General features: G+C 46.0%; 1 protein-coding gene across 3 annotated transcripts in view; it reads right to left on the reverse strand.

Annotated features, from left to right (window-relative positions):
• Nucleotides 1-14376: 14376 nt before the first annotated feature.
• Nucleotides 14377-21302, reverse strand: part of RPAP2 (RNA polymerase II associated protein 2) — a 61342-nt gene continuing 54416 nt past the window's right edge. For all 3 annotated transcript variants that reach the window (XM_028732789.2, XM_077928472.1, XM_077928473.1), the window contains 2 exons: nucleotides 16488-16637; nucleotides 14377-15105 (listed from right to left, as the gene is read on the reverse strand). In XM_028732789.2, the coding sequence (XP_028588622.2) occupies nucleotide 15105; nucleotides 16488-16637 (151 nt within the window). In that variant the 3' untranslated portion in view covers nucleotides 14377-15104. The remainder of the gene's footprint in view (nucleotides 15106-16487; nucleotides 16638-21302) is intronic.

A 21302-nucleotide genomic window follows, 5' to 3' on the forward strand; every position in this document is an offset into this window, starting at 1 on the left:
ACCCTTAGGTCCCTTCCAGCCCTACGGTTCTAAGATTCTGTGAAGGTGTTCATCATTTCCTTTAATTTTCAAATCAAGGTGCTTCCCCCCCCCCTCCAGTGCTGCTTTGCTTGTAGGTTTGATGTACTGCACAAGCGAGTGCTGTTTTCAGATTGAATTTGTTTTCCGTTCAAGAGGATGCAAGTGTGGTTAAGAAACACACACACACACACACACACACACACACACACACACACACACACCAAGAGTCTACAAAGGTGAGCTGTGTAAAAAATCAAAGCTTAAGAGGGGTTGTTTTTTAAAGAGTGTATCAAGGCATTATTAGTTTGATTCGTTTCTGCCTGTGCCTGTGCATGTGGCAGTCTTTGCTTTGCTTGTTTCATGCACAAGTTTTGTTGAGCTTGATCTGTTCCTGGTTCTTTGAGAATGTCTGGTGTGGCACTTTCTGTTCCCTTGCTCTTGTGAAACTGGCAATCTAGCCAGGGATCGTGCCTGAGACCTTCTGCACGAACTGTTCATGGGAAACTAGGAAGTAGTGCTTAATTTCTAAAATGCAAAGAAATAATGTCCGTAAACACTCATCTCTGTATTACTGGGGCTACCAACTGATTAGTCTCCTGCCTTCTGAGCAATTAATTGATTCAATTTATATATATTTGCATTTTATAAATATCTCAGTCTAGATGCCATGTTTATTTTTTGTTCCATAATTTAAACCATGCCCAAATGGCCTCAAAAAGTAAAGCGTTCTCTTAACATTCCACTCTACCAATTGAAATTGGTCCCCAACCAGTTAATCAACTGAAAGTTCAGTTGATTCACTTACAGTTTCAGTGTTACTTTGCATGTTCCAGGGATGGAACGCAGCCCTGGAGAAAAAGGCTCTGGAGTGAATCACTGGCATGAATCTTGAGTGGACTCTGAGTGGTGTGACTCACCCAAGCAGTCATGCAAATACTCTTTTTCATGTGTGGCTGGAGTGCCAAATAATTCCATTAGAGCAGCTATCTGCTTGGCAGTGACACTTGACCCCACGCTTAACTCCGTACATCTTGTCTATCAATGCTTTCTTTTGAATGCAGGCCAGGTTTATTGGCCTGAAATCTTTATAGGAAATCCTGCTCAGTAGCAAATCCTGATTAGGAAGCTGTTATCGTTTTCTTTGCATGAAGGGTGAGCTTGCGACAGGCTCAGCATCTGGCTGCCATAAAAAAAAAAAAGGCGCCTTTTGAGTCAGGCTGTAGCTGCCAACTGTGAGCAACCAGCTTCTTGAGAACCACTGATAACTCAGTTCTTATCGTTCTTTATTGAAGTTTTCCCCCAACACAAATTAAACCAACCAATGCTCTGTTGCTGTATACACAGAAAATAAGAATCCCCTGGCACTTTAAGGATTAACAGATTGACTGGGGCAAAAGCTCTCCTGAACTAGAGTCTACTTTATTGGGTGGATAAAGTTTTATCCTAGTTGGCAGCCAGATAGGCAGGCGCAGGAAGAGAGAGAGAGAATGGTAAACACAAGAGGCAAAAGGTAAATTCATTGGTACCTTGGTTCTCCAACATAATCCGTTCCGGAAGTCTGTTCGACATCCGAAACGTTCGAAAACCAAGGCGCAGCTTCCGATTGGCACAGGTGCCCCAGAAACAATAATCGACAGCCGCATCAGATGTTCGGCTTCCGAAAAGCATTTGAAAACCGGAACACTTACTTCCGTGTTTTTGGCGTTGGGGAACCGAAATGTTCAAGTACCAAGGCATTCAAGAACCAAGGTTCTACTGTACATGTACAATGCATAGAAGAGAACCCTCAACTATACCCATTGCTCAGTCCTGCCCATTAACCACAACAGCCTTTATTTTTCTCTGCAGCAGCAGCAGCAGCAGCAGCAGCAGCAGCAGCTAGGGTCTAAGTAGATAAATCCGGGATTCAAACAGTTCTGTGACAATCTGGTTTTTGTACTGAGGCTTTGGCTTCAATAACGAAAGGTAGCTGCGACGCTTTTGCAAGCTCCACTCCGAAGGTATAGTTCATTCCATGATGGAATTAGCCAACATAGGATGTCTAGACAAGGCAGTTAAAATGGCATGAGGTAATACCCGTCAACCTCCCCACAATTTGGTGGAAGTTACACCACATGTAAGACAAGAGGCCAGAAAAAAAATTCTGTGTGGGAAATATTGGCCAATATCTGACTGCCGTTTACTCAGGTATCATGGAAACGTCCATTAGGGGGACTGTAAAAAACAAAACAAAAAAAAGTTGTTCTACATCTCCTTATTACAACAGAGATAGAGAGAGAAGGAGAAAGAACTCGGTTGTAACACACACGATTTAAGCAATGGGTGCCGTTGTGTCTAATTTGCACAATTTCGTTCTAGCTGCAGAATCTGGGTTTCTGAGCATTGAATCCGAGCTTTTGAAACATGGAGGGCCCAGCCACCTCCCCGCAGCCGTAATTGCGTCAGCTGGAGCGAGGAGCCAGGCTAGATGGGGAGGAAGCAGTAGCTGGATTGGAGGGGAAGAGGGCACTCAAGGGGTTAAAGCAGTAGAGCCTGGTCTACAAGGATTAATGGGACACTGCCCCACCAACCTTGGTCTGCCCTCAATGTGTCACCACCTGCCTTCCTGCAACCAGTTGAAGGGATGGAACTGTAGACCAGCTTTTTCCTTCTTAGTTTCTGTGTTGGCCCTTTTGGAACTTGGGGAAGAGGATGGGGACAAAACAAGGACGAGTTGGCTCTGCCCGTCATTGGCTCTGGCTCCACCTACTGTTGACCTCCTTGCATTGCGCCCTACTAGTCCCAATGGGACCCAGACAGTACTGGGCTGAAGAGAAGGGACAGAGAGAGAGAGCTTTGCAATTTGTGCACATCATGTGGAAGGAGCAGTGATAGAGGTTGAGAACAGGAATACAAAGAAAAGTCTGGAGGAGGATTTTATATGGAAGACAGAGAGGAACGTGTTGAGTTGGAGCCAGGTACCGCACAGAAGGGACTTCACCTTTGGTGAAAGGATCTTGGACACCTTGCCTGGGGAAGACATTTGCCTCTAGCCTTCCTCAGTAATGCAACTGGGTAATTTTTTACTCCAGACTTATGAAGGGGACAGGGTTTCTAGATAGCAATGCATATTGGCTTCACTTCAAAATGTGGCAAACCAGACCTGCTGTATTGCAGGAATGGGGGCGCCTGCTTATCCTGCTGAGAGGGACCTGGACTTCTGCCCCGAAGTCTTGCCCTCTCTGTTGAAGGCAATAACCCCACCCTATTTGAACTAGGAGTGTGAACTTGAGCACTTCTGTACGTGGGAAGATTGGGGAGCGGTATTTCAGGAAAGCTGGTCTGTATTGCTGGGGTCAAGGGTTGGTAGAATCTGGAAGCTGCCAAAAGCCCATTCATTAACAAAGCCTCTGAGAAGAATCCCCTGGGACGGCTGGTGTTGCGACTCCTCACCACTGCAGTCTTCGACAGCGGCCAACAGTGGTGGCGAGGAAGACACAGAGCCACTGAAGGAGGGGCCCTTGCCTGAGAGCACCCCGAAAAAACTGGAGCTGGGGTTGAAACCCACAGGTCTAGGCTCAGTGGAAGAGATCCTTCAACCTCATCTCAAAGGAATTTCATTCCAAACTCTTGGTCATGCTTCTCCCTCCAATTACCGTATTTTTCGCTCCATAGGGCGCACCTACTTTTTTTTCGGGGGGGGGGGGAATTCAAGGGGGGAAAAATGCAGCTCTTGGGGGCTTTTGCGGGAGGTGAGGGAAATGAGAGAGCCTCACTCTGTCCCTTTCCCCACCTCCCACAAAAGCCAGGGATAGCTGTGTGAAGCTTCCCCAGGGCAGCGGGATGAAGGCTGCCTGCTGCCCTGCGGAGGCTTTGCGGGCTACCCCAGAGCTGCTCAGGAGCTTGTCGGGGCTGGCGGGGGAAGCCTGGCTTTCCCCCACCACCAGCCCCAAAGAGCAGGTTGGGTAGCAGCAGAAAGGCTGTGCGCAGCCTTCCCACTGCTCCCAGAGCTTGTCGGGGCTGGCCGGGGAGACCACACATTCGCTCCATAAGACGCACAGACATTTTCCCTTAGATCTTAAGAAGAAAAAAGTGCGTCTTACGGAGCGTCTTACGGAGTGGGGGGAGCGGTCATTCCACTAATCTTCCCGCCAAAGGACAGACGACAAGGGCCAGCACACCATTTTATCAACGGCTGCAGCCAGGCGTGTGCTCCTTCCCTCTTTTGAGTTTTCTCCAAGATTTGTCTGTGGCCTGGTTTTGCAACACCGAAAGCAGCCCACACCAGCTCTTGCCCTCTGTCTGCCCTACAGTAGCCTCCAGACCAACTCTAACCCGGTTGGCGGCTCTTCTGAAGTATTTGGGTGTTATGTGGCAAGACTTGTCCTCGTTTCCATTGCACCAAACTGCATGGTTTTAAGCTGGTGGCAAAGGTTGCGTGGAAAGGTCATACGCTGAGCAAGAAAAAAAGAGCCTTTTTGAATGTGTGCCGAGACAAGAGAGGACCTGAAGATTCCACCTCTTGCTACTGGCACCAGGAAGCGAGATATTGAAACATATAAAGGTCCCAGGCATCTCTATGTGGCCCCTCGAACCGTCCCCAGGCCACACCCTCACTAACCCTACTTTGAACTTGTTATGTACTGAGTTGAATAGGATCCAAAAGGGAGCAGTCCGATTGGTCCTAGAACAATAGGATTCAGAATGCAGCAGTCTGATTGGCCCACAGGAGCCACCCAATCCAGCTCCAGGTGGAAGTGAATCCGCAACCTGATTGGCCTACAAGTGAATCCCGGAATTAGCCAATCACGTGGGGCCCATTGTGTAAATAAGGTATATAAAGCAGACATTCTGGGGGAACTTCCATTCTTCCTCACCGCTATGAGCTGAATAAAGAGCATGAAATCCACTCTCAACTCCGAATATATTTCAGAACCCCAAGTGTTTTTGCCTGGCTTGCAGGCGCCCTTGGACTCTGATAACATCTCTTGCTTGTAGGGGGTCTGTGCATGTGTTTTTGTAGAAACTAGCCTACAGTACAAAGGTAAAAAATTGAAATAGTTTCCCAAGACCACCTTTGCATGGGGCTCCACCCGCCACCATCATGTAGTGCTTGTGGCTCCTTCTATTGCTATTGTTGCCTTCCAGATTGGAAAGGAGACCCCGCATACGGCAGAAAGGCATGTGATTTTCAGGATATATCCTCAGAATCTAATCAGTGAAGGTAGAAAAGAAGGTAGCTGTCAGGTGGCAGAGGGACGAGGGCAGGAATAAAAGAGTTTTACAGGCAGCCTGGTCCCGCCTTGCATGCCAGCTGCTGAATGCAGAAACCTAAGACTTGCTCCTGCAAGCTGGTTGCCTGTTTTCAATATTTAATGTCAACCTGAAATGGCATTATAGGGCTCGGGGCTGCACCAGGGTGGTTCGTGATATACAGAGTCTTACAGGTACGGCTAGAGCAGTTTTCTCATAAACAACATGGTAATTCAGAAGTCTAATAGGAAGAAAAAACAAGGCTGGGTGCGATTAGCTCTGGGTGACGGAGCTGCCACTATGGGCCATTTCACAGCACCAAACCTGGCATAGCCACTCATAAACTCGTGCAATCTATGGTGTTTAAAAGGACAAATTTAAAGCAGCCACAAGAGCTGAGATTTTGATAAAAGCAGCAACGCTGTGGCGGGAGTATTTAACCCTTTCCTATGCCACTTCCTAATCTACCTTCCCCCATACCCAGTGCAAAGCTGCTACTCAGTCCACACCGGGGTGGGGGACAGGGAGACAGTCATTTGTTCCCCACCCCAAATAAGGGACTAATAGCAGTTGTGGGGGATTTAAGTGTGGGGGGAAAGGGTTAAAACCCTCACCTCTTAGCATCGCTGCTTCAATCAAAATCAGAAACCCCAGTGACTGCTTTAATGTAGTAGTAGTAGTAGTAGTAGTAGTAGTAGTAACAACAACAACAACAACCAGAGCTCTGATTATAGATTTCCCATGCCATGTTTGATTTGGCCCTGAGTGTATACTCAACAGGTAGTGTACGCACCTGTTAAATCCTGGCTCGCTGATGGGTGTACCTATTCAACCCACATTTTCAAACGCCTGGTTTGTCATAGTCACACTTTGTATTTTTAGGGGGGCGCCTTAGAAATGTGCGAAGAGGCGCTCATGCAGGGTTCTTTGGGAGCATACTACAGTGGTACGCTTCAGGTTACATACGCTTCAGGTTACAGACTCTGCAAACCCAGAAATAGTGCTTCAGGTTAAGAACTTTGCTTCAGGATGAGAACAGAAATTGTGCTCCGGTGGCACGGCGGCAGCGGGAGGCCCCATTAGCTAAAGTGGTGCTTCAGGTTAAGAACAGTTTCAGGTTAAGAACGGACCTCCGGAACGAATTAAGTACTTAACCCAATTGTTCCCCAGTTCCTTCCTGTGTACTTTAATTAATTTCAACAGGGACAGAAAATACTCCAAATTAGGGGCAGTCTCTGAAGTACTGCGGTGTAAACTACCACCCACCCAGCAATTCCTTAGGTGCGCAGGCGCACTAATGTCCATATGGAGCTCGTGCACATAATTCCCCTATTTACTTCAGTGGAAGCATCCAACTTCTGTGGGATTCCCTCTGCACCTGAAAATCTGCTGCATTAATTTGAAAGAGCTTTGGAGCATACACGTGGTCAGGGGAGGCTTTGTTTGCGACGTTTTGTACCTCCGAATGCCTGCCGTTAGATCTTTGTGAGTGTTGGGGTGTGGAAAAAGAGGAGAGATGTTTTTCTCCCACTCATAATATGAGAACCAATGCCCATTTGGTGACTGTTGAAAGGCGTTCAGGACAGATGAGAGAGTACTTCTCCACACGCTGCACAAACTACAAGATTTGCTCCCACATCACTGGAACCCAGGAAACTGCCTTATACAGTCAGACCATTGCTCCATCTAGCTTGGTATTACCTGTTCTTCACTGGCAGCTGTCTTCCAGGGCTTTAGGCAGAAGTCCTTCCAAGCCTACCTGGGGACTGAACCCAGGACCACTGAGCTTCAGCCCTTCTGCCACACCCTGATTAATTTGGGGACATGACAGTTTGATGTCCACATCAATGATGCTCAAAAAAGCTGTATCCCTCCTGCCATACAGGAGTCTTAAAGCTGGCAATAGGGGCAGCTGAGGATATGAGAATGTTATGATGGGAGCGGTCAATGTAATGGACATATCAGAAAGCTTAAAAAAAGCAAACTGTACCAGAATATTTACTTGCAGAAAAGGCTGATGCCATGTTACATTATCTGGGAGTGCATCAGGATCTGAGCTTAAGCAATGCATGGAAAGTCGTCTTTTGTTGCTGAGACGGATGGTGAATTCAGAGCTTTGTGCGAACTGCTTTAAACCCCAGCAACTTTAAAACTGCTTTAAACCCCTGGTGGCAAATATGGTTCAAAATGACTTTTGTTATTCAGAGGGCAGCAAACAAAACGAAGCGCTTTTTCCTCCAACCCCAAGCCACATCCGTTGCCTCTCTGCTGGCTTTGATGCCGAAAAAGGTATTGCAGCAGGTGTGTGGTTTTTAAAGCAATCACCTCTATCTCCTTTTTTTCACACGGAGAGGGGCTTTCAGAAAGGGGAGGAAGGTGATTTAATTCTCAGCACATATGAAAAGTTCGAATAGTTCACGGGAATCAGATCTGCAGAACATAGGTTGAACTTATGGTTTTTAAACAAATCTGGTCTGCTTCTGCTTTGAAACGGATTTTACAGTCTACAGCCCAAATGTAGATAACAATTAGCTTCATAATGTTTAATTTCCAGGGCTTACTGGTTTTCAGCAGTAGAGCTTAAGACACAGGGCAAGTGAATTTATAACAGTGCATCTGAACATGTGCAAAGTGCCTTTCCATCGCCACTAATAACACCTGCATATTGGAGATGAAGCTTTCCAGAGACAGATTACCTTTCAGATAGTAATCGAAATTAAGGCGCAAGCTCTTGCCTTAGATGCAGATAATATAAGCATGCACACATGAACGTGAAATGTGAGAATAACGCTTCATGAACCTGGGACAGAACCAAAACCTAAACCCTAAATCCTTGTTGTATCGGCCACATACCCTAGATTCAGAAATCTTAACATGGACAATCAAATCTCACAACACTTCTGCTTGAAATTGTGCACATGATCCCTTCACAGGCCAGCCTTTAGGAGCAAACAGCGGTCACGAGGGCGCAGCTGTATGTTCATGGAAAGAGGTTGAGGGGATTGGCAGTAGCAAATTCCCGCACGCATGGAGGGAAGAATGGGGAAGATGCAAAGGGGCTGTGCACCACTCTCAATTCTTGATAGCAGTGGTACCTCTGAATAAGAACTTAATTTGTTCCGGAGGTCACTTCTTAACCTGAAACTGTTCTTAACCTGAAGCACCACTTTAGCTAATGGGGCCTCCTGCTGCCGCCACCGCGCAATTTCTGTTCTCACCCTGAAGCAAAGTTCTTAACCCGAGGTACTATTTCTGGGTTAGCGGAGTCTGCAACCTGAAGCGTCTGTAACCTGAAGCGTCTGTAACCCGAGGTATCACTGTATCAGTGTTTTCTTACAACTGAAACAGACGTGAATGAGAGCAATTCACAGGCGATGAATTGCAGAAATCAGCTAAATACGTGAGTTGCAAGTTTCATTTGTCAGTCGCTTGAGAGAACAAATGTCGGGCACAACCCAGCACTTTCAGATTTCTCAGATTTTAACAGGAGACCTTTCGGCACATGCTTGGAAAAATTATGTTGAATGAAATGTGAATTAAAAGTGCTTCACTTTGGCGGGATGGCACACAAAGCAGGGCTTGATTTTGATCCTAAGTTAGTTATTGCTGCCCCACTGGTGTGAAATTTGAAAAGGTGTGTCACACAGCTGTATTACTCATAGGGCACCATATAAGGTTTGTAATGACCAAGCACTGCTGAGAGCAATCAAATAGAACTTGCTGCTCAAGCCCAAGTCTCAGAAGGGGCATTAACACATTACATTGAACAAGTGCACAATTTGTGTACACAAAGGGTTGAGTTGTACATTCCCAGTAACCCACATGTAATGCTCAGTGTACAGACTGTGTACACAAGTTGGAACTGTATAAATCAGCAAGTGTACGCTCTCACACAAACATTGTGCATGTGTACAGGCAGCTTGTGGCGTGTTCAGTAGAATGTGTGAACTATCTGATAGATTTCAATAAGTCTTGTGTGCTAGTACACTCAACAGGATTACATTTCCTAAGAGCTGATCGAATGGGATCCTGTATTCCTCTAGAATGTATCCCCGTGTGAGACTTCTGGTTGCATTAAAGGTAAAGGGACCCCTGACCATTCGGTCCACTAGTGGCGAACTCTGGGGTTGCGGCGCTCATCTTGCTTTATTGGCCGAGGGAGCCAGCGTACAGCTTCTGGGTCATGTGGCCAGCATGGCAAACCAGAGCAGTGCACGGAAACGCCGTTTACCTTCCCACCAGAGTGGTACCTATTTATCTACTTGCACTTTGATGTGCTTTTGAACTGCTAGGTTGGCAGGAGCAGGGACCGAGCAATGGGAGCTCACCCCGTCGCGGGGATTCAAACCGCCGACTTTCCGATTCGCAAGCCCTAGGCTCTGTGGTTTAACCCACAGCGCCACCCGCATTACACTGGTGTAAAATGTTGTACCCCAGAGTCCTGATTTCAAAGAACGCTTGTTGGTGCAACTGACTTCTGCTTGGAGTTTGCCCATTTTGACTTCCGTTTATATTCGCACCCAAGCAATTAAATATACAAGAAACCCATGAGACTGTATCACATATCAGAGGAGGCATCTGCATAGATAGACCATAAGATCTTCATTGGAGGACATTATCCAGATTCTGCTGCCTAATGAGGTGGGGCAGGTGGTTACTCAGGAAAAGCGCTTCTTGGAAGAGGTGTACCAGTTGCTCCCCCCAGAGAAGTTCCCCTGGCACCCAAATTATAAGTTTTTCAGCATCAGATGAACACGTTTCTCTTCTCCCAAGTTATTAAACATCCAACGCTTTCCAGTTTTCAAACTATTATTTGCCTTCCCTTGCTAGTTTTGAACTTCTCCCTGCCCATTTCATGTTGCCATGTGGTTCAAAGCTAGCTTTTATTTTGCGCTGCTGGTGCCTTCATGTGGGGACAGTTTTTAGGGCCGTTGATTGTATTTGCACTTTGTCCATTTTAAATGGTGAACCACCTAATAATAATAATTTTTATTTATACCCCGCCCTCCCCAGCCAAGGCCGGGCTCAGGGCGGCTAAGAAGCAATAATAAAAACAAGTTGAATGAATACAACTTAAAAACAAGATCAAAATACAACATTAAAATATTGAAACATTAAAATATTAAAATGCAGCCTCATCACAGAAGGAGAAAGGAAAAGGAAAAAGAAAGAGGGGGAGGGAATCAAATTGGCTCCAAGCCAAAGGCCAGGCAGAACAACTCTGTCTTACAGGCCCTGCAGAAAGAAATCAGATCCTGCAGGGCCCTGGTCTCATGAGGCAGAGCGTTCCACCAGGCCGGAGCCAGTGTTGAAAAGGCCCTGGCTCTGGTTGAAGCTAATCTAACTTCCTTAGGGCCTGGGACTACTAGGGTGCTGCTATTTATGGACCTTGAGGCTCTCCGTGGGGCATACCGGGAGAGGCGGTCCCGTAGGTACGAGGGTCCTAGGCCGTGAAGGGTTTTAAAGGTCAAAACCAGCACCTTAAATCTGACCCTGTACTCCAATGGGAGCCAGTGCAGCTGGAAAAGCACTGGGTGAATATGCTCCCATGGCAGAGACCATAGACACCTAGAAGATTTGGGCTGTACAGAAGTGTACGAAAACATGGCTGAATCCATCCAGCCCTCCTTTGCGAAAATGATTTCTGCTCACACAAGGGAAATTTCCCCCTTCCCTCCAGCACCCCCAGGAGGAGGATTCCCCCCTCCTGGAGGAATGGTGTGGGTGTGTGCATGCAAGGGACATGTGGGCTGGTGGGAGGAAAGGGAGGGGACATTCTGTTGCAAGAGTGAAAGTTGTTCCGCTCACGCAGCGGCTCAGTTGGATTCCAGCCCAGCTCATCTGCAGGCATGCGAGCGTGTGTCTGTCGGTGAGCGATGCATCGCCACATCGGGAATGGGCACAATTCTCCCCAGCTGCTTCATTCAAGAGGCTACTGCCACGGCTATCTAGAGAGATGCATTTTGGGAGAGAGGTTTAGTTAAGTTCTCCCCGCGACTATTCTGAGCGAATCAGTGCAGCTTTTAGTGTTGTCAGCAGGAGGGTTGGGTTGGAAAGCTCTGCTTCATCTTGGTTCATGGAAAGGTCAGAGCACAGCCGCAGCTGAAGGAACACTTTTTAAGACTGAGGGAAACCACATATCTCTATTGTTATTGTTATTATTACAATAATAGAAACAATAAATTCTGAAACTAACAAAATATAAAAGTTATAACTAAAATAAAGTGCACCAATTACAGTGGTACCTCGGGTTACATACGCTTCAGGTTACATACACTTCAGGTTATAGACTCCGCTAACCCAGAAATAGTGCTTCAGGTTAAGAACTTTGCTTCAGTATGAGAACAGAAATCGTCTTCCGGCAGTGCAGCAGCATCAGGAGGCCCCATTAGCTAAAGTGGTGCTTCAGGATAAGAACAGTTTCAGGTTAAGAACGGACCTCCGGAACGAAGTACATAACCAGAGGTACCACTGTATACATATATGCATAAGTCTGCAATACAGTCGTACCTTGGCTCTCGAATGCCTTGGTACTTGTACGTTTTGGCTCCCGAAAGCCGAAAACCCCAGAAGTGAGGTTTTTGAATGTTCTTTGGAAGGCGAATGTCCAACGTGACTTCCGCAGCTGGGTGCAGGAAGCTCCAGCAGCCAATCGGAAGCGGCGCCTTGGTTTCAGAATGGTTCCGGGAGTCAAACTGACTTCGGGAGCAGATTAACTTCAACAACCAGGGTACTATTGTACTTGCTTAGGTTTATTCTCGCTTTTCTGAGTGGCTTCCAAGTGCTTCACTCAGGAGGTCCCAGCCTCCGCCATTTTTGCTGACTTCATCTGAACAGCCTCGTTGGAAGGAAATCCCCTCCCCAATTAACTCCCCCTTTTCTTTACACAACTCTTGTACATCTCTTTGCACCTATAAACTGTCCTCCTCCCGCCATTTATTTCTTCTCACCCTTTTTCTTTTACCACCCAATTTCTTCTTCTTTTGCATGTTCTTCATTCGAGCCTACCTTCCTTACAAAAGACATGGCAAAGTGAGATGGGAACTAGGGAAAGAAAAGTGGGCGGAATCAGAGAACATTTTTTTGGTCTTGTGCCCAGTGCTATTTTTTCTAGAAAAATAGGTTATGGCGGCAATGGCGCCCACCTGGGAGATGTCAGAAATGGGTTCCAGTGAATTCTGGCTGAGAGAAAAGCCCATAGTACCTTAATCGAAGGAAAAAGTCAAGATAGCATTACTTTCCCCTGTTAACAGAGCTGAAAATTATAAAAATTAGCATTGGAATGGGGTTATGTGTCTGCAAACCTTTTTGAAGTTAAAAAGCAGTCCTTGTACAGTCGTACCTTGGTATCCGAACAGCTTTGTTCTCGAACGTTTTGGCTCCCGAACGCCGCAAACCTGGAAGTGACTGTTCTGGTTTGAGAACTATTTTTGGAAGCCAAATGTCCAACAGGGCTTCTGAATGTTTTGGAAGTCAAACAGACTTCTGGAATGGATTCCGTTCGACTTCCAAGGTACGACTGTACTCATAAAGCTTGGGAGCCCTTGACCCTATGTGGAGGTCCTGGGATCTCTAACAAAGTTTCATCAAACTGTGACTACCTGAATTCCTGGGAGGGGGCAAGGGAGCCAGGAAAAGTTGGTTTAAAAAAAAAGTTATAAAATTAGAGAGCTGATTCTTCTGAAGATCTATACTTTAAGCATGAGGATTCTCCATGTTCTGCCTATACCCAATGGCAGCACTTCTTACTTAGAAATAAGATCACCTATGCTAGACAATCTCATATTTATAGTAAATGGGACTTTGTCCCCCAAAGTAAAAATTGTGCATCTCTCACCTGGCTCAATTTGCCTTCTGAATAATAGGGCTGTAAAGGAAAATAGCACCTCGACCGACTCCACCTTATGAGCAAAGTGAGGGAAAACAAAGCCTGTATCCCCCTCCCCCACCCAAATATCCCCAAACCTGTTGGAGATTGAAAGGGGCAGTCAAGTTAAGAGTTCCAGCAATTAACAAGTTGAAATTGGATGTGTGTGTTAAATGGATTTATTATTCAGATACAAATACCGTATTTTTCGTCCCATAGGACGCTCCGTCCCATAGGACGCACCTAGTTTTTTGGGGGGGAAATAAAGGACATTTTCCCCTTTATTTCCCCCCCAAAACCAGGTCAGGGAAACCAAACCAGGTTGGGGAACAGCGGTATGGTGGCGCTGCGCCTCCCCGCTGTCCCCCGAGCTTGTGGGGCTGGCTGATGTCTGCCTGGCGCGTGGGATGCTCTACTTCAGGGCGCTGTGCGCCGTGCGGTAGGCTGCTCTCCGCAGCGTAGAGAGCCCTGTGGGAACTCCTGCGGGCTCCCCAGGCTTGCTGATAGCTTCCTGAAGCCTGGAGAGCGAGAGGGGTCGGTGCGCACCGACCCCTCTCGTTCTCCAAGCTTCAGTGAAAGCCTGTATTCGCCTCATAGGATGTACGCAGATTTCCCCTTCATTTTTGGAGGGGGAAAAGTGCATCCTATAGGGCGAAAAATACGGTACATCCTCTTAAAAGATTACAAGACTAACACTTACTTTTTTAAAAAAATGTAAGCTCAAATGGTTGTAGAAGACTAAGCACTGAGCCTAAAATAAACCTGTAAAAATCATGCTGCTAAGCTGACAGGAAATGTAAAAATAAAGACCTGGTGAAAAGAAAGGGCTTGGGAGTTGACAAAAACAACAATATTATTTTGCTGTTTTATAGATCCTGCCCAGCGCACTCAGGCTCAGACCCCCTTCTGTGGATGCCCCTCAAAACACATTCGGAAGGAGCAGGATTCTGCTAGCAAAGTAGGCTGCCGAGCAGCTGACCTGACTGCAGATACTGTAAAGGCAATACGCTGCGTGGAACATAACTGTGGAAAGGAACGGGCGCTCTCTGGTTTCGGAAGATGCAATCAGGGATTTTGTAATGCAATCTTAAAAGCTGAGGATGGAAACCTCCACAGTACAATACCATCGTAGAGCAAAACGAAGCCTGATAGGCTGCTTGGTGAGAAAGTACTCCAAAAGTGAAAAGAGGAGAAGAACCATGGATCTTCTCTGGAACTCCTTGAAAGAAAGGTGGGATAGAAATCAAACAATTAAGTAAATAAGCAAAATAAGCACTTTATTAAGAAGTTCCATATCATAATAACCATAGGTTGTTATATTATTTTGTGACTACTGCAATGACAATTCAGATTATGTTTCTTTGACATACTTTACTAAGGCACTTCTTTCTGGGGGGAAAAATCAAAGAACTGCACCTTAGATTTGCTTTAACTTTTCAGAAATGCTGAATGACACAATTTCCTTAGGAAGTTAATGGCACACGGCCACACACACAAAATGTTGGTGTTCCATTACAGTGATGAAGAACCTTTAGCTCTCCAAATGTTGGTGGACTACAACTCCCATAATCCCTGAACAAAGGACATGATGGCTGTGGCTAACAGAAGGTGAAGTCCAATAGGATATGGACAGCCACCCCTCCATTAGGGCAACAATGAAAATAGTGAAAGACCTGGAAAGATGATCTGTCAGTGTCCAAATCTTAGCGTAGCCCACTTATCTGAAGAAATGAGAAAGATCAAAAATATTCATCATACAAGAGCTTCAGTTTGGCTTGATGTATTCAACGGTTGTGTTAAATTCAATGGTGAATTACAGATCAGCCTTCGTTCATATCACTGTTTCATACAAACTCGACCAATAAGGTTTTATTTTTGTGGTTTTCCCCATTTGGTGTACTTAAATTAAATTTGTTTGGCAGTGTCACTTCACATCTTGATCCAGTTTCAGCATAGAAAAAGAAGCGCATGATGATCAACTTATTCTGCAGATAAAAGAACAAGGAAAAGTTCCATCGATATCATGAAAGCATCATTATCAAACCTACTGTATTACAGTTTCATTTTCAGTGATATACTTAATCCGGTGAATGCCGTCTGATTCGGTGGCATTTGATATGAACTCTAAAATATAAAATTCCCTCTTAATCTGTAATGTCCCCAAAGTATCAAGCCCTAACTGTGTGAAAAAGTTCATCTATACATGGAAACAGAAAACAGTAAATAAATACTGAATTATGTTAAATGATAACAATCTGCAAGGGCGGAGAAAGACATCTTCTGAGAGGGAGATCTGAAATTGCAAGCCTCTTCCAGGATGCTGAACAAAAGTTAACAGCTGGTGCTCCCGTGAAGATGGAGCTGTGATGTTGGAGGGGCCAAAAATAAGCCATACTGGGGCAGGCCAGGAGAGGAATATCAAAGGCCTCCCTTTCCTCTGTCATGCCTTTGGAATGAGGGAGAAATTATACAAATCGTTTGTTTCCCTTCAATTGGAATCTACCAGAGGGAAACTTGTAAACACATATAGGCTTGTGGTGCTAACCTACTTCCCTCAGTGTCAGTGGAAAGAGCCGTTTGCAAAAATAAATAAGTGTGTGTGTGCGCGTGTGCAATTTGGGTTTTTTGCAATCTTGGCTTCCTGCCAAATCAGCTTTTTGTGGCCTGAATATGTACATACTTGGGCCCTATCAATCTTGCTTCATGCATCTTCTGTTTTAAAACCTTTTTATCACCTCGCTCCTGTCCTCTCAATCTCCTCTGGCTTGTCCACATCCTTCCTACAATGTGGTAACATGTAACTGAACGGAATGCTTTGGCTGGGGCCAAACAAGCACTGACCAGAGTGATGCTCTGCCTTAAATTGAAGGCTTTTGCTAACTCATTCCTAAGCGGTGTTTATTAAATGTGTTTAGTGATCACAGAAGGTTAAAGAGACAAATGGAACCATCTTGATAAGCAATAATCTTATCTTTCAGTCCCAGTCATTTCCCCATCAACTCCTCCTCTCTCACCCCTCCAATGCAACTGGCGTGCTTTTATTTTTAATGGCACTGGGTGGAATCCAACTGAGATCTTTGTGCTTATGGAAGGGTTTTGGATCCTGCAAACAATTACAGAAGAGCAGGAGGAGGAAGTTTTTGGGGTGGGTGTTTTTGTTTGTTTGTTTGCCAATTTGCTCTTCTTACTGCAAGCCTGAATACAACCTTCTACCCTGCTCTGAATGTTCCCTCCGTGGAGCAAAAATCACCTCTATCCCTCCATTAGCAAAAGTATCCCCTTCTGACATTACATGGAACCAGCTGGATTCCACTCATAGACAAGATGAAGTTGTGGCAGATGGGGCACGAATGAAAGAAGAACTTACCAGTATGGAAGACTATCGCTTCTGAATATTCTTGTTAAACTTTCAAAATCTTCATTTTTGAAGTGTAATTCTTCAAGCAAAGTAGCCAGGAACTGCGAATATCCTTGGCTGTGCTGGGAACTTGCAAAGACGGGAATGTTTTGCGACAACCTGAAACACAATGTTGAATATTTAAAAATATACATATTTACAGTTCCGAATAGGGTGTGAGAGAAGGGAGAAAAGAGTCCCTTTCATATAACCCAGAGGAAACTGTAATAAAGTCCAGTAATTATTAAACATCAAATATATCCTTTGCCAAATACAATTACTAAACCAGCAGAAGCACATCCAGGGGGAATTCCAGACGCAAGTCAGTGCAACACACATAATGCTTCAGGACTATTCATTAGGATATGATATTTGAAACCAAGGTCCCAATACAGAAGAGTCATGCCACTTTTTGCGCTTAGGAAGTCATGGGCAATAATTGTGCACAGTGGACCCAGATAACACGCAAGGATATGCATCTTTGCATCTGTCTTCACCGCAGAAGACATAGGGCTGACACTTGTGCCTGAACTGATTCTTCCAGGAAGGGAGCCTGATGAATGACAAATATTTGTGACAAGTTTGAGGTCTTATTGACCCGCAAGGGTCTGGAGAGTATCTGTTGAAGAGTTCTTAGAACTCAAATGTGAAACTGCTTAAGTTCCATAAAAAATATACAACTTGTCACTAAAATCGGCCTCTGTATCATAGGATTTGAAAGCGGTCACTGTAACAAAGAAGGGATTGGGTGGTGGTCAGAAATTATAGGCCAGTTAATGCATTTTTCACTCTATAGGACGCACTTTCCCCCCTCCAAAAATTAAGGGGAAATGTGTGTGCGTCCTATGGAGGGAATGTAGCCTCCTTGGCTTCAGCGATAGCAACGCGAAGCCTCCGAAGCACAGAGGGAGCGCTTCGTGTTGCTTTCGCTGAAGCCTGTTTCTTGATTTCCCCCTCTAAAAACTAGGTGTGCCTTATGGAGCGAAAAATACGGTAGGTTGGATGGCCATCTGTCATGGATGCTTTAGTTGAGATTCCTGCATAACGGGGTAGAACTAGATGAAGCTCATGGTCCCTTCCAACTCTTCAATTCTACGATTCTATAAGCTGTGTATGTGTTTGTTTGTTTTGGTAAATATACTGAACTTGCCTTGTTACGTTTCATGATTTCTACAAAACGCCAGGAAACTTCCCTACAAAAGCCTTTCAGATGGTTATTTAATTTAACTTTACCCACTGCCCGTGGGCACATAAAATATGGATATAATAACTCTCGGAAATGGCAGATCAATGGGGAGAGGGTGAGAGGCAATCAGAGCAGTGCATTTTCTTCGCTGTGCCTTGGTTCCTTGAAGCATCCCAAATCAGGCTTTGGAAAAGCCTTAGCAAGAAGCAACGGTCAGACCAACAGATAAGCAGCTCAAGATGTCATTTTATGAAGCTAAGGATGACGAGAAGAAAATCTTGTTACTATTTTAAAAGACCCACCGCTGATTTCCTCCCTTAACAGCACTGTACGTGTGTGTGGCTTTTTTTTTAAAAAAAGGTGTTGAACTCAGGAGGTAAAATGTCAGTCCGTAAGAAGAAAACCCAGTCTGTCACATGTGAACACAGAACGGTAAAGCTGCCAGCAAGTTAAGGGTTTTCATCATTTCATATGCACCTCAATTCTAAAGTTTAAAAAGTCCCAACACAACAGCAATTGGACTAAAAGCACCCCGAGTGATCAGAGGCATCTGCAATGCTTTGTCCATGAAGCCACTTTCGCAGACCCCGAGGTTCAGAGCAGCCCTCCAAAACTTTCCCCCCTTCCCTAACTAGTAGCTTTTTGATTCAGGCACCTCCCTTTCAGCAGCAAGCTTTGCCCATGTTGGCAGAGACCACGACACCAAAGGGAAGTGGTTTTCAAACTGTGTTTGAGGGAACTCGGGGGGTTCTTCAGAAGCTTGGCAGGAATTTCTCAACTGGGAGATCAGCAATGGATAAGCTTACTTGGAAGAACCAGGCTGGTGTAGAGCTTCAGAATGTTGGACTGAGTGGGTGGGACCCAAGTTGAAATCCACAAAGCTTACTGGGTGACCTTGGCCCACTCAAAGGCAGCCACACCTGCCTCACAAGCTGGTTGTGAGGATAACATGGGGGTGGGAAGAAAACCATGTTTAATGGCTTAAACTCCTTGAATGAAAGGTAGGAAATCAGGGACAGGGAACCTTTTTCAGAATGAGGGCCACAATCCTTACTGGTTAGCCTTCTGGGGGCCACATGAAAATGACAGGCAGGGCCAGAGGCAAAAGCAAACAGTGCAGTGGGTGTAAATGTTACCATTGCCTGCTAGGCTACTTTCTAGACACACTAGGGCACCTCTCTCTATCTGTCATGGGCTGGCTGGATGCAGAGGAGTGGTGGCAGGCACCAGCTGGGGAAGCCCCAGGGGAGAAGACTCAGAGCCAGGGGATTGCTGGTGGGACAATGATGAGTGGTCAGAAGTAGAAGAGGGAACAGACTGGGAGGAGGAGGGGGTGTCAGAAGCTGAAGAGGCAACGGGGTTTAGTGAGCAGGAAGAGGCTGTGGCAGAGAACAGTCCAGAATCAGAGGCAGAGGCGGAGAAAAAGGGGGCCAAGAGGTAGCAATGTGTCAGGTTGGTGAGGAAGCCAGGAGGTCTTCCCTTCCTGCTGTGATAAGCTCCCCTTCCCCTGGTCCCCCAGAACCTGAAGAGGTAGGAAGAGAGCAGAGCAAAGACAGACAAGACAAAAGAGCCTCAGACTGCTTGGGAAGGAACCAGGGTAAGAGGAGCCTTAGGGAGCTGTGGGAAAGTGAGGACCTTCAGTCCTTGCAACTGCCTCATAGGGGCAAGTTCCACCAGGAAGAGTTGCTGTGCTCCCTAGGCCTGGCCTCCTGAGCTTACTGGTTTCTTTGAATAAAGAGCTCCCTGAAGCCGTGTGAGTTATTGCTGATCTGCTCCAGACACTGTCCTCCATCCAGGCAAGTAAGAAGCCATGTAAAAATTCAAGGACACATTCTGGCAAAAAAAATTGGGGTGTGAAGTTGAGTCAGTGAGGAATGTGGCCTGGGCAGAATGGTTGTGGCTGAGGAGGCAGTGTAGACCAGGCAAAGTCCTGAAACCTATACAGAGAGGCCAGCTTTGGCTCCTGGACCTGAGGCAGCCCCCTCTACTGAATCCCCACTGTAATGTGCAGTCACAGAAGATTCATGGGAATGCCCTAGGGCAGGGGTCTGCAACCTTTAAGACAAAAAGAGCCACTTGGACCCGTTTCCGAAGGGAAAAAAAACTGGGAGCCGCAAAACCATTGCGACATTTAAAACAAATATATCTCCGGAGCCGCAATCTGACAGCGGGTGGGAAGGTGACGTCGGGACGGTGCATGACTAACACACGCACCGCCCCCATGCGACGTCACAGCCAGTACAGCGCCTGCCACAGTGGGGAGTGTCGGGGTGCACAATTCGCCTCCTCCCCTTGCTAGTATCTGCCCCGGAGCCACGGCAAAGGTGTAAAAGAGCCAAATGCGGCTCCGGAGCCGCGGGTTGCAGACCCCTGCCCTAGGGCACACCTTCAGTTCACGTGAGGCCAAGGGGCAGCTCCTCATCATGAACTGAGTGGGCATCCTAAATGGCTCTCCAGAATTCTCTGCAACATGCCAATGTTAAAGTCCCCCCCCCCCCGCCCCTGCGCCGCTATAGGGCAGTGGGGGCAGAAAGCTAACTGAGCTAGCATGTTGCGACCTTGGCTTTAAGAAATGTCTCTTCCTTTCCCTTTGCAATCATCTAACTCCCCCACCCCACTCCGCAATTACTTCTAAGTAGTAAGGCAATAATTCAAGGTTTGCCTATAGGCGGCCACCTACACAGAGAAACCAAATGCTGGGTTTGCACTAAAGAACAAAAAATGTACCATGCATCAGATCACAGACGAGAAAGCAGTGCAGCCTTGATACCCTTCCATCCAGCATATGGCAAATAGGCCTTGGCAAAGCTAAGAAAAAGCTAGAGTGTCAAGAGTACATCCAAACGACAGACTCCTATTAAGCTGCCTACTCCACAGATGCTACACAAGAAAAAGCTGAGTGAAAACTCATGTTAAGACAAGCAGCAGCACCGGGCTACTATTAAGCAAGCTATTAAGCGACAGCTGGTTAACATGAACAGCATTTGCAATTCTCCCTCTTCCCTAACAAAATGAAGAAATGATAAATCCCTAGCTTTTTATAAAATACTTTCCCTGTAAGCAGAATCTGCCAGTGCGGTAATAATATGCACTCAAGTTCTCTAGTATTAGAATATTTTAATTCTCCCCCCTTTTTTTTAAACCTGAAAGTAAATCTTGTAGACCTTTTGCAGCGAAGGTTATTTTCTCTAACACCAATGTGTTAGACTACATCCATGCAGAATTGAATGCACATTGCTCAGTCCAACCCACAGATTATATTGCAATTACTGGATTTGTCCTGATATAATAAAAGCAACTGATATATGTACAGTGAAGTATGCCCTGTTGATCAGCAAAGGATGTCCCAGGTAAATGTGTATAGGACTGTAGCCTTCCCCAAGACAGGACTAGAGTGACAGTAGCATAGGATGAAAATCACGGACACATTGCCCCTTGTCCACTCCTGCAGTGCTAACAGAAGCCAAGCCACAGTTCAACTTAGTGTTACAGTGAGGGCTCAGTGGGACTGACTCCTAGGTAAGATAGCTCAGTTGCTTAGAGAATGGCGCTGGTAATGCCCAGGTTGCAGGTTTGATCCCCATATGGGACAGCTGCAT

The sequence above is a fragment of the Podarcis muralis genome, chromosome 5 (genome assembly GCF_964188315.1).
Source record: "Podarcis muralis chromosome 5, rPodMur119.hap1.1, whole genome shotgun sequence".
NCBI lineage: Eukaryota > Metazoa > Chordata > Lepidosauria > Squamata > Lacertidae > Podarcis > Podarcis muralis.